Here is a 12,758-nt window from a genome sequence, read left to right on the forward strand (position 1 = left end):
ACTCTTTGTTATATATTTGTTATTGCAATTGTGAATCCTAGTCAGTTTTTAATGCAACCAACATGGTCCTACAGCTAGAGTTAGGCTTGCTCACAAAGATAAATCTACATTTCTACTTGGCAACAAAGTTTGATTGCTCACCTTTGCCACTGCCCCTTTGCCCCATCAATTACAAACATGGAAGTTTAGTTTACCTTTCATAACTTCTACAGTGGGAATGAAGGCTCTTGCGGTGTATTGGGATTATGTGGATATGAGGTTATTCCTCCAGCAGTGATTTAAGAAAATGTATATGTAATGGTCTGGGAGGCAAAATGATACACATTCACATTCATTTCCCTTTTTTTGGCTTGGAAATAATCTGTCTTACCTCCACATTAAAGATACAACACCACACTCTTGACTACTGTGACATATTTAGAAACCCAAAGTTCAATGTTCAAAATTTACCTTTTATTAAATAAAAAAATTGCTATCTTTGTAAGCCTTTGCATCAAAAGGGGCCAGAACGATTCTTTGTTCTGCCCTCCCACCAGAAAACTGCATGCACAATGGGATTCCCAGTCATTCCCTGATGCCACAGCTGATACATAACAATCAAGGTGCCTGAAGAAAGCTTTAATATGGTGAGTGTTTGTGTTTTGCATATTTCAACTGTCTTGAGTTTGACAATGTAATTCTGCAACCCAGGCAACATTCCAGCTAGCATGGGTCTAGCTTTTGGCAACAGCCTGCTGCAGCAGATTCAGTTTGTCCGCGTTTGCCAATAGTGATTGCTTGTTCTTTCGTTCTACAGAAATCTTCAAAGGTTATCTTATAATCCTTTTCTTCTATCACTACTGTGAGAATTACTGCAGCTTTCTTGAAATGTGCTTTCAAAGCCATTTACAAATTGATTACAAATTAGTCTCCTCTTCTGTCTTCTGTAGTTTCTGATCTCCATCTCATTTCCATTTGGCCACCATTGCCCTCTGCAAATTCTGCCACATGATAAGCCTCCTCTGGACTTCTTCAACAAAATCTTTGTTGTATTTTCTCAGGAATTGCTCTGCCTTGCTTTCTAGCATCTCTCTACTTAGATGTTTGCTGTTCCCCAGAACATGGTAGCACCTCATACTGTAAGACAGCATCTTTCTAGACCAAGAAAATCCAAAAGATGGATCTTGATGTAAACAGTCAAGCCAAACTATGGTATTTCATATGCCTGTCCCTTCCACCTCTGGCCAGTAAGGGGCAATATCTGTAGCTTCCTCCTCTGTGCCAATCTGCACCATCTCCAAACTTGAAAAATCACAGGCTTGAGTCTTGGTATATATGGTTTCTGGGATGCCTATGGGGGAGCACGCTTGGCTCTGATTTGGTGGCTGTGTATTTTCCCCTTTTTCCTTGGGTCCATGACCAGCAGATGAAATGGCAGCCCCAGCTTCTGAGCCCTTTCCTGACCCCAGGGTCCAGAGCGTTCCAGGCCAGGGTGAGCTCTGCCCGGCCGGCGGTGACCACATCCACTGAATCCGGCCACAAGCCCCATTTGGAAAGGGTGCAGGAGGTCCACTATGCGAACAGAAGGCTGGCAAGAGTCCAGTTTCTACTCGGAGTGGGCTCAGCAGTGGAGTTGCAGGAGCATCCGCATGGGGAAAAGGCCCGCAGGGTGGAGGATCTCTATGCGGCTCAGTTGGTGTCTGTGAGAGAAGGAAGAGCTGGACAGCTTGGCGCAAAGAGTGCAACCCTTCACGCATTTGTTGCACCTGCCCAGAAAGCTCAGCCACCTGGGGAATCATACAAGGGGGAATGAGTGAACAGAACTGACCATCCCTCTCCTTTCTCCCTAACCCTTAGGCTATAAACCAGTGGTTCTCAACCTGGGGTTCCCATATGTTTTTGGCCTATAACTCCCAGAAATCCCAGACAGTTTACCAGCTGTTAGGATTTCTGGGAGTTGAAGACCAAAACATCTGGGGACCCTAGGTTGAGAACCACTGCTATAAACCCAGTGCTATACCCAAGCTTGCTAAACAAATAACCCTTTTGCCTTGTGTTTGAGACACAGCATTCCTCTCTTGGAGATACTGGCAAGCTTGACATGGCCTATAGGTTTATACACCCAATGTGGAGGAGGCAGGGAGAAGGCCAATAAGTAGATTTGCCTTCTCATTTAGAAAATGAATATCCTTTTGAATGTGTCACTCTTCCTATATTTGCTAATAACTATAAATCAGAATAACTTATTTTGGTGGCTAATAAAGTTTTTACTTTGCTCTAGCCCAGTGGTTATCAACCTGAGAGGTCCCCAGATGTTTTTGGCCTTCAACTCCCAGAAATCCTAACAGCTGTTTACCAGTGTCCTAGCCTGAAAGATATTGAAGAGGGTGTAGAAGTAACTCTTCAACAACAATGCTCATTCATTCTATTCTATGGCAGAAGAGAAAAGAGGAAATTTCTTGAGATTAGAACAGAGACCTCAATATAGTCCTCTTTCCCCACAGTGGCCAAGCACCACTATCCTTGGAGAGCAGGATATAAGGGCCAAGAGCTCTCTGCCACTGTTTTCACTCTGCCAATGAGTAGTGAGAGGCAAGAAATGAAGAATAAACTGTTAAATTAGTTAGCACTTTTGAGATCACTTTGTATACTCAGCAGAATTAAGAGCTAGAATGACTTCACCAATTTAGGCAGTAAATACAAGCTCATATGTTAAGAATGGTCCAACATGACAGAGAAGGTCTAGCCCTATTCCTGGCATGCTTCTTTTATATCTGCAGTATTCCCCTTGCTTGACAGCATTTAGGTGTGGAATCACTTGCAGGCTGGAATAGCAGGGCCCATTCAGTACTGGTAAATGTATTAACTAATTCTCACCGCCTGGCGCAGTTTCTCAATAGTGTCAGCACTGGACAGCTCTGGGGGGATGGTGAGGAGGCCGCTGTCTGTAAAAAAAAAAAGGCTTGATTGAAAAAATAGGAGGAAATAATCTAATACAATACTAGTAATCTTTTGTCCCATGTGCTCAGTGCGGCACAGAAAATACTATGCAAAAAGTTTACCTGTGCCAGGTGAAGGGCTGTTGTAGTCTGCGCCTGAAGGGCCAAGCCAGAAACTAAAAAGGGGTTTGTCGGAGCCAGACCCATCCTCGATGCCGTCTACAACCCTTCAGTGGGAGAAGCAGGGAGAGGGGAGAACATCTAATAAGCAGGGAGCAAGAAAAAGGCATTTGCACTGGCAGATGAACGTGCATGCACATGTTTATCTGAATAGAAGCCTTAACCTGCAAAAAAGTGAGAAGTTTTGACAGATGTGAGAGAATCCTGAGGGCCAAGTACCTCAGATGGGTCAGCTGTGTCGACAAGAGAACGACAGCATGGAGACAGAGATTATTTCTTTTTCCCTTTAGTGAAACCATCACAAGTTTCATAGTAGGTCAGAAAGTTAAAAAAATCACTTCCACAGTTTCTCACCTGGTCCTACTTCTGAGACTCAAAAAGGGGCTGTGTTGCAATGTTTATAGACATGTCTATATATTAATTGATAGGCTGAATGCAAAATACAAATGACTGTGCTTTAGAAATGCAAAAGATAATTTCAAGTTAGATGAAGGCAGGAAAGAGAAGTGTCTGATTGGCTCCCATTCAAGCAGACTGTCTGTCCCTGTCTGCTTTCTGTCTTCCTTACCTGGGGCTGAGCTCTGGGGGGCCACTGCACGGGGCACTATTCAGACGCAACGCTGTGGGACGCAAGGACGCTTCTGAGGGTGGATGGCGAGGAAAACCTGAACGTGGCATCTGATGGCTGGAGGTTCCAGAGACAGAAGGGAACAAGGGTTTGGAGGGCTCATCCACTGCTTCTGGGGGCACGCAGGGGCTTCGGTGATGTGGAGGGAATGAGGCATTAGTATCCTTCCCCACTACAGAGAGAAGAGTGGTGGGTTCTCTGCTGCTCGGCGATGGAGACTCTGCCTGCAAAGAAATGACATGAGTGAGCAACCCTTACATGTTCCACCACAGCCTGCCCTCCTTTCTGCACTAGGCTCTACTGATGGTTCAGAGGGAAAGAAGAATGCTTCCCTTGTTGTGCCTAAATGCACTAGAAACATGATCCTTCCCCACAAAACCCTCCAAATAATGAAACTAATTCTTTGTCAGTTGCACAGTGGGTTAAACCACTGAGTTGCTGAACTTGCTGATCGAAATGTCAACAGTTCGAATCCAGGGAGCAGGGTGCAATCCTGCTGTTAGCTCCAGCTTCTGCAAACCTAACAGTTAAAAACATGCAAATGTGAGTAGATCAATAGGTACCACTCCAACAGGAAGGTAACGGTGCTCCATGCAGTCATGCTGGCCACATGACCTAGGAGGCACCTATGGACAACGGCTTTTGGGCTTAGAAATGGAGATGAGCACCAACCCCCCAGAGTCGGACACGACGACTTAATGTCAGGGGAAAACCTTTACCTTTAAGAAAATTATTCCTCCTTCAACACAAACTCACTTCACTTATGTTTCACACAACTCTTCATATATATGTATTTTAAAAATAATGAGGCTGTGAATCCCCTTAATTTTCCACCGTCTGGGAATGGTTTCATGGCTTAGCATTAGTATTTTGGAAAATACTAATTTATTCATGACAAACACATATGCAGAGAAGTCATGACTTTCTTTCCCTTTCCCATTGCTTTCCTATAGTTCCATGTAACAGAACATGAAACTCTCTTCAATTTTCAGATCTTTTTTTCCTCTCTTCAGCCATGCTTTGCTTATCTACCAACAAGATATGCATATTCCCTCACTTATCGCTGGGGTTAGTTTCCAGGATCACCCGCAATAAGTGAAAATCCGCGAAGTAGGGACACTATATTTATTTTAATATTTATACATTATTTTAGTAGTTATACACTATTTTAATCTTTATTGACTAATCATGTGTTGATAAATCGCCTCCTTCTCCTCCCATTGCCGCTTGGGCTCATTTCCCTTCCTTCAGCTTCTCCTTCCTCCCTTCCTTAGGCTGTAAAATTGTAATTTTTTATGATTTATAATAGTCTTTTAGAGTTTATTGAAAAACCATGAAACAGCGAATCCGCAAAAAGTGAACCACGAAGTAGTGAGGGAACACTGTAAGTGGAAAAGCTGCTTTTCTAAATTTATAACTTAAAACTGCTTGCATTTCTTGTTTTTGAGTCAGCTTCAATTTAGGAAAGCAAGGTGAGCTTGAGGTATGCTTGTATGGTACTTTGCTAAAAGAAGGCTAATTCTTAACAGTTTGAACTTTTGTAAAGTTTCATAAAAAGGTAACATTCAGCAAACTCTTAATTCCCAACAGTTTCACCCAATCTGGTGGTTGGCTTCTAAAATGGACCAGGGTCACAAATGTTAAAGTTGTATCTTCTTAACCAAGTAGCTAATCTAGAATTCCAGCTATGGTTGATAGGCTGATACGAAGGGCATATAGAGTCAGAAGCAACTCCTGCCCCATCATTTACTATTGTAGTTTGTGTAGTCACTTCCACTCACTGGAAGGTTGCTTCCCCCTCCCAGGTTGTAACTGAGCTCACAGGGCAGCTCCTGGAGAAATTTTCTGGCAAATTCTGGGTAGAGTTTGAGGCTCGCAAGGAGGCCCGGCAGGCTCAGGGATTGCAGGTCACAGTAGGTCAGACCTCGCACATCTGCGTTGGCTGGAACCACCCGGTCCCTGGATGAGATGTGGCAACCAATCAGGTCCCCCTTTCCTAGCAGAAGAAAAAGGGAAATCAGCAAAAATGCATGCGTTCTAATCCTGATTGACATGTGTCTCACAGCTTGGGAAAGTTACTTTTCTGGACTACAGTAATTCACACACCTGCAGAGCCAGAACTATGGACTCTGGGAAATATAGTCCTGAACAGTAATACAGTAGAGTCTCACTTATCCAACGTTCTGGATTATCCAACACATTTTTGTAGTCAATGTTTTCAATGCATTGTGATATTTTGGTGCTAAATTCGTAAATACAGTAATTACTACATAGCATTACTGTGTATTGAACTACTTTTTCTGTCAAATTTATTGTATAACATGATGTTTTGGTGCTTAATTTGTAAAATCATAACCTAATTTGATGTTTAATAGGCTTTTCCTTAATGTCTCCTTATTATCCAACATATTCGCTTATCCAACATTCTGCCGGCCCGTTTATGTTGGATAAGTGAGACTCTACTGTATTTCCAACCCCTGGATTTGGAAAAGGAAAACCAAATGGGCAAGGGTTTGGGTGCAACTATTGGAAAGCATTCCTTTTAAATGTCAAGGGCAGGTCTTTCTTAAGGGTATAATATTCAGGAATGCCTTTGATGGAGTTCACATTTAAACGTGTCCTCTGTACATGGTGCCCATGGAAATATGGCATGTCAAAGAAAATATTCCAGCTTAGCTCCCAGTGCCTCCCCACTGGAGTTTTGTAGTCATCCACTCTTTATTTATTTCCAAACTCTGTCACACATGCACATCCACATGCACAAAAAGCTCAGTTCTCAGCTCTGTCATATCGGATGGGGGAAAAAAATATAAGCACTATACCTAGGATAGCCAGGACAGTGCCATCTTTGAGCACCTCCATGGAGCCTGAGCAGACAAGATAGACGGCCTGAAGTGCATCCCCCTGCCGGATCAGGTATTCCCCAGGTGTGCAGAAGGAAGTACGGACACTGAGTGAAAGGGAGCGTCGGCAGCCCCGGCTTGCCCCCTCGAAGAGAGGGAGCTGGAGCAGGTCCTTGTGCAGGTGCAGGGCAATGTCGGCACGCAGCTCATCTGGGAGGCTCTGCAGCAGCTGGTAAATGCAGAGGAGAATGGGAGGGGAAAACAGGGACAGAAAGAGGGTTGGCAGTCAATTTTACCTGCCTTTTTTGAAATACTTTAAGATGCATTTTACCTGTGTGTATTTATTATATTTTATATGTATTATAGTGCTTTGTTTTATTTTAACAATGTATCCTGCCTCGGTGGCGAAGTGCGCTAAAGCGCTGAGCTGCTGAACTTGCAGACTGAAAGGTCCCAGGTTCAAATCCCGGGAGCGGCTTGAGCGCCCGCTGTTAGTTCCAGCTCCTGCCAACCTAGCAGTTTGAAAACATGCAAATGTGAGTAGATCAATAGGTACTGCTCTGGTGGGAAGGTAACGGCGCTCCATGCAGTCATACCGGCCACATGACCTTGGAGGTGTCTACGGACAACACCGGCTCTTCAGCTTAGAAATGGAGATGAGCACCAACCCCCAGAGTGAGACATGACTAGACTTAACGTCAGGGGAAACCTTTACCTTTTATCCTGCCTCGAGCCGCAAGAAGAGGCGGCCAATAAATAAATAAATATCAGCACTATTTCTGCTTTCCCCAATGTTTTGGACACATTCAAAAAAAATCCGAAGGAGCTACCATCACAATATAGTTGCCACTTGCCACTATAAAGAAGAATGTATAACTTGTGGGTGGCCTCATGCTCTTGGACTGCAACTTTCATCAGCTCTACTCAGAATAGCCTATGTTGAGGTGTGATGTCAGCTGCAGTTCCACTGTTTCATTTTAAAGCAAGTTCCTAGAAATTATGGCTGCAAGAACATGCTCTGAAAAGATGTCAGCATCATGAAATGTGGGGAGACTGAATAAAATTCTCTTTGTGAGATTTATTTATTTATTAATTTGCCCTATTTATACCCCGCCTTTCTCCACCCCGAAGGAGACTCAAGGTGGCTTACATGTGACAATTATTCAGTGCCTTAATACATACAAAACTAAGCTTAAAATAGATTGAATTAAAAATTAATACATACAGTAGGGTCTCACTTATGCAACCTTCACTTATCCAACGTTCTGTATTATCCAGCAGTCAACATTTTTGTATTAAATGTTGCGATATTTTGGTGCTAAATTTGTAAATACAGTAATTACTGCATAACATTACAGTGTATTGAACTGCTTTTTCTGTCAATTTGTTGTAAAACATGAAGTTTTGGTGCTTAATTTGTAAAATCATAATGTAATTTTATGTTTAACTAGCTGTGCCCGGCCACGCGTTGCTGTGGCAAAGTCTGGTGGTATGGGAAATAAAGTATTGAGGAATTGGTGGTAGTTAAGGTAAAGGATAAAGGCTTTCCCCTGACGTTAAGTCCATTATAAATGGGTTATATAGCTGTGTGGAAGGGCCTTGAGTCTACACTGCCATATAATCCAGTTAAAATCAGATAATCTGTATTTTATAGGCAGTGTAGAAGAGGCCTAAGTGAGGCCTAACTCTGCCTGTACCCTGGGCGGAGCTTAGCCTTCTAACTGGCAGCAATTGGGTAAAAACAATTATTCCTCTCCCTCTAATAAGGACTTTATTTTTCTTTTCTTTTTGTTGTATGAACATAGAGGCATGGATGAGGGGTTGTGCTGCCAAGTTTAGTGTTTCTGGGATGTGTAGTTTTGTTGTTTTGTCCTAGGCTGAAATTTCATTACCCTTTTATATATATAGATAGGCTTTTTTCTTAATCCCTCCTTATTATCCAACATTTTCACTTATCCAATGTTCTGCCGGCCCGTTTATGTTGGGTAAGTGAGACTCTATTTATTTATTTATTATTTACAGCATTTATATTCCGCCCTTCTCACCCCGAAGGGGACTCAGGGCGGATCACATTACACATATAGGCAAACATTCACTGCCTTTTAACATAGAACAAAGACAGACAAACATAGGTTCCGAGCGGGCCTCGAACTCATGACCTCCTGGTCAGAGTGATTCATTGCAGTGATTCATTGCAGCTGCTCTCCAGCCTGCGCCACAGCCCTACTGTATTACCATTTAAAAACATTACAATCTGTTGCTCTTATTCAGGGACAAGGGTAGCAGAATAAAACTATGCAAGAGGCATGTTTACACAATCTGAATAATATAGACAATTTTTGGGTGCAACATTTTGTGCTCCCCCCCCCCACACCCCATTCCCTTTATTTTTAGCAGTAAGTGTGCACAGCCTGCCCAAACCGTGAATTACTAGTGATCTCACAAACTAACCCGGTGCATAGAAGCATCAACTTCCTTATCTTTACCTTCAATTTCATTCATTGTGCCCCATTCCCTCTACTCATTTAGGACTTTGTCTGCAGGATTCAGTCTCACCTCCCGGGTATCAATGCCATTGTTGGCACTCCAGGTGGCCTGGAAGTACTCAAGCATTCGCTGCTTCAATGGTGGAGGGATGCGGTGAATGCGAATGTAGTCACGCAGGTCACGCGTGCGGCTGTGATAGAGGAAGCGGCGAGCATACATGCGCTGGATGATGGCAGTCACATTGCCAAAGACCACTGCATGCATCAAGGCTGGGGCGAAGAGGAAAGAGAGAGGAAGGAAAAAAAAGAGACACAGGACCAGCGACTGGCAAATGTGACAAAGAATGTCCCATCATCACCAACCCATACTGTGTGAGAAATGACATTGTAAAGTGTCCCACTGCCAGATAGGTAAGAGGAATTCCCAACCTGCAGGAAGCTAAATATGCAATACAAAAGAAACAACAAGGCCATAGCATTAAGCCATGCCAGTCAAAGTGGTGCCAAACCGCATTACTTCTACAGTGTAGAGCCACCCTTAGACTGTCCATGTTCCTGAAGGTTGGCCATATAGAGAACATTAATTGCATGGCTTTACCTGCCCAATCTCTCCCTCTTTCCCTTTCACCTTTTCTAATCTAATACAGTAGAGTCTCACTTATCGAAGCCTTGCTTATCCAAGCTTCTGGATTATCCAAGGCATTTTTGTAATCAATGTTTTCAATATATCATGATATTTTGGTGCTAAATTTGTAAATACAGTAGAGTCTCACTTATCCAACATAAACGGGTTGGCAGAATGTTGGATAAGCGAATATGTTGGATAATAAGGAGGCATTAAGGAAAAGCCTATTAAACATCAAATTAGGTTATGATTTTACAAATGAAGCACCAAAACATCATGTTAGACAACAAATTTGGCAGAAAAAGTAGTTCAATACGCAGTAATGCTACATAGTAATTACTGTATTTATGAATTTAGCACCAAAATATCATGATGTATTGAAAACATTAACTACAAAAATGCGTTGGATAATCCAGAACGTTGGATAAGCGAGTGTTGGATAAGTGAGACTCTACTGTAATTACAACATAACATTACTGCGTATTGAACTACTTTTTCTGTCAGATTTGTTCTATAACATGATGTTTTGGTGCTTAATTTGTAAAATCATAACCTAATTTGATGTTTAATAGGCTTTTCCTTAATCCCACCTTATTATCCAAGATATTCTCTTATCCACGCTTCTGCCGGCCCATTTAGCTTGGATAAGTGAGACTCTACTGTAGTTAGATTTAAGTTTAAACATGTTTTCAGTCCCTGCTCCTCAATTACTCCACCAGCTAAAGAATGAGAATCAAAAGCCATCTGCTTCTCTTTTCTGCTATGAGGGAAAAAAAACATACAAACTACCTGGCTGGATTTGGGTTTGATACCAAAATAAAGAGCACAATAATAGAAGGTGCCTGGATGGTTGTCATGATAACAGATGTCCCAAAACCCAGCATAAAAGCTGAAAATGGGGGAAACGGGAGCAAGAGGCTGGCGATGGCCTCCTAGCAGTGATGTTTCGACATTTCTAGTCCACAGATCATTGTTGCTGCTGCCCTCACCACCCAACCTCCTGGCTCGGGGCCCCACTCACCCCCCACCAGCATGGTGCATATGGAGAAGATCTTCTCTGAGTCAGTGTTGGCCGACACGTTTCCAAAGCCCACGCTAGTCAGGCTGCTGAGGGCAAAGTAGAGGGAGGTGATGTACGAGCTACGCAAGGAGGGGCCCCCCAGCAGCTCCCACACGCTGTTGTTCAGGGGGGGACCCGTCTCATTGGCAGAACTGTCTTCTCCACTGTTGTTCCTCTGGGCCAGGTAGTAGGGAGTCGACAGGCGCCGAGCCAGCTCCTGCAACCAACCTGAGAGGAAGAGGAGGACGGAGGGGGTTGAGGAAGAGGGCGGTCTGGTTGCAGTAATGTCCTGCACCAAGACCCCTTTCCCACCAGAGTTGGCCTCTTCTGTCACCTATCTAACCACCCTTGTGGGAGACTGGCAAATTACCTTCCTGGACTACAACTCTCAGAACCCTTCAGCCAGCATGGACTCTGGGAGTTGAAGTCCAAAAACTGAACTGTTCCAAGTTTCGTTCACTAGTCCTACATAGCTGTAGCTCAAATTACAAGCCTGCAGTCCTCAGTCCATTGGAATAGTGAACTTCCAGATGGGGTGAAGGAGATCCATTCAGCAGGTGAACAGAGCTCATGGAGAAGGATGTTTCCATCTCTCTCCCAAGAGGAAATAGGTCTGTGGCCAGCAGAAAAAGGACTTCTCTCACAAGTCCTTGTTTCCTCAATCAGAAGTTGAGTGCACTTCTTCGCTCACTTATCGCTGGGGTTAGGTTCCACGATCACCCGCAATAAATGAAAATCTGCAAAGTAGGGACACTGTATTTATTTTAATATTTATACATTATTTTAGTAGTTATACACTATTTCAAGTTTTTATCAACCAATCGTGTGTTGATAAATCGCCTCCTTCTCCTCCTGTTGCCGCTTGGGCTCTTTTTCTCTCCCTTTGGCTACTCCTTCCTCCCTTCCTTAGGCTGTAAATTGTAATTTTTTATGATTTGTAGTAGTCTTTTAGAGTTTATTGAAAAACCGCGAAACAGCAAATCCACAAAAAGTGAACCACGAAGTAGTGAGGGAACACTGTATACAGCCATTGTTTCAGGATGGACAAGGAGTGGGCCAGGCAAGCCCTCAGATATTACCTAGTTACATCCCCTTAACTAAATAGCTGATCTAAGATTTTATCAGATCATTTCATGCAATAAAATAGCTATCATGATGCTAAAAGGTTTGTCAAATTGTTCCCAAGGCTCTGCAATAATCCATTATCAGCATCTAAATTTCTTAATATTTGGTAACCCTGCCTGAAGGAAACTGCAGGAGCTACCAATTAATTGTCACTATGTAGTTTCCAGCATCTGCCCAACAATTGTAATTTTAACACCAACTAAGTGTACATGGATTATTTCTTTGTTAGAATAGCTGTTGTGGCATAATGTGCATCTACGCTTCCTTTTGTGCACACACAATTTCATCCTGAATCCATGATATATTGAGTCACACATGATTTGCTTTCAGATCGTGTGTAACTCAGTGTATGCCCCAAAGCACCCTCCGACTTCAAGATGTCCGTCTCACATACCTATTCCTGGAAGCTGGGAGGGGCTGCTCTCAACCTCACGCTGCCCGATGAAATACCAGACGCAGGCAACCCAGTGAGCCAGGAGTGCAAAGACAGTCATGAGCAGGGTGAGCACCACAGCACTGTACTGCGAGTATCGATCCAAGTTGGGTAGTAGGCGCAGCAGGCGCAAGAGCCTCACAGTCTTGAGTAAGTGAGCCCCAAAGTACTGGGAGGGAGAGAAAACAGGAGAAAACGTTGGCTCAAGTCACACAACCCATGCTGGAACCAAGGAGAAAAACAAAACTAATAGGCACAGCGGGTTAAACTGCTGAGCTGCTAAACTTGCTGACCGAAAGGTGGGGTGAGCTCCTGCTGTTAGCTCCACCTTCTGCCAACCTAGCAGTTCGAAAACATGCAAATGTGAGTAGATCAATAGGTACTGCTCCAGCGGGAAGGTAACGGCACTCCATGCAGTCATGCCGGCCACATAACCTTGGAGGTGTCTACGGACAACACC

At 43.5% G+C, this 12,758-nt stretch overlaps 1 protein-coding gene across 3 annotated transcripts in view; it reads right to left on the reverse strand.

Annotated features, from left to right (window-relative positions):
- Positions 1-431: 431 nt before the first annotated feature.
- Positions 432-12,758, reverse strand: part of kcnh3 (potassium voltage-gated channel subfamily H member 3) — a 72,453-nt gene continuing 60,126 nt past the window's right edge. For 2 of the 3 annotated variants that reach the window (XM_062971021.1, XM_003223227.4), the window contains exons 7-15: positions 12,260-12,467; positions 10,702-10,968; positions 9,126-9,325; positions 6,549-6,798; positions 5,508-5,722; positions 3,667-3,950; positions 3,042-3,145; positions 2,857-2,924; positions 432-1,766 (exon numbers count right to left, since the gene is read on the reverse strand). In XM_062971021.1, the coding sequence (XP_062827091.1) occupies positions 1,197-1,766; positions 2,857-2,924; positions 3,042-3,145; positions 3,667-3,950; positions 5,508-5,722; positions 6,549-6,798; positions 9,126-9,325; positions 10,702-10,968; positions 12,260-12,467 (2,166 nt within the window). In that variant the 3' untranslated portion in view covers positions 432-1,196. Of the gene's footprint in view, positions 1,767-2,856; positions 2,925-3,041; positions 3,146-3,666; positions 3,951-5,507; positions 5,723-6,548; positions 6,799-9,125; positions 9,326-10,701; positions 10,969-12,259; positions 12,468-12,758 lie in introns of those variants that run through there. The other variant, XM_062971022.1, reaches the window with a different exon arrangement.

The sequence above is a fragment of the Anolis carolinensis genome, chromosome 2 (genome assembly GCF_035594765.1).
Source record: "Anolis carolinensis isolate JA03-04 chromosome 2, rAnoCar3.1.pri, whole genome shotgun sequence".
NCBI lineage: Eukaryota > Metazoa > Chordata > Lepidosauria > Squamata > Dactyloidae > Anolis > Anolis carolinensis.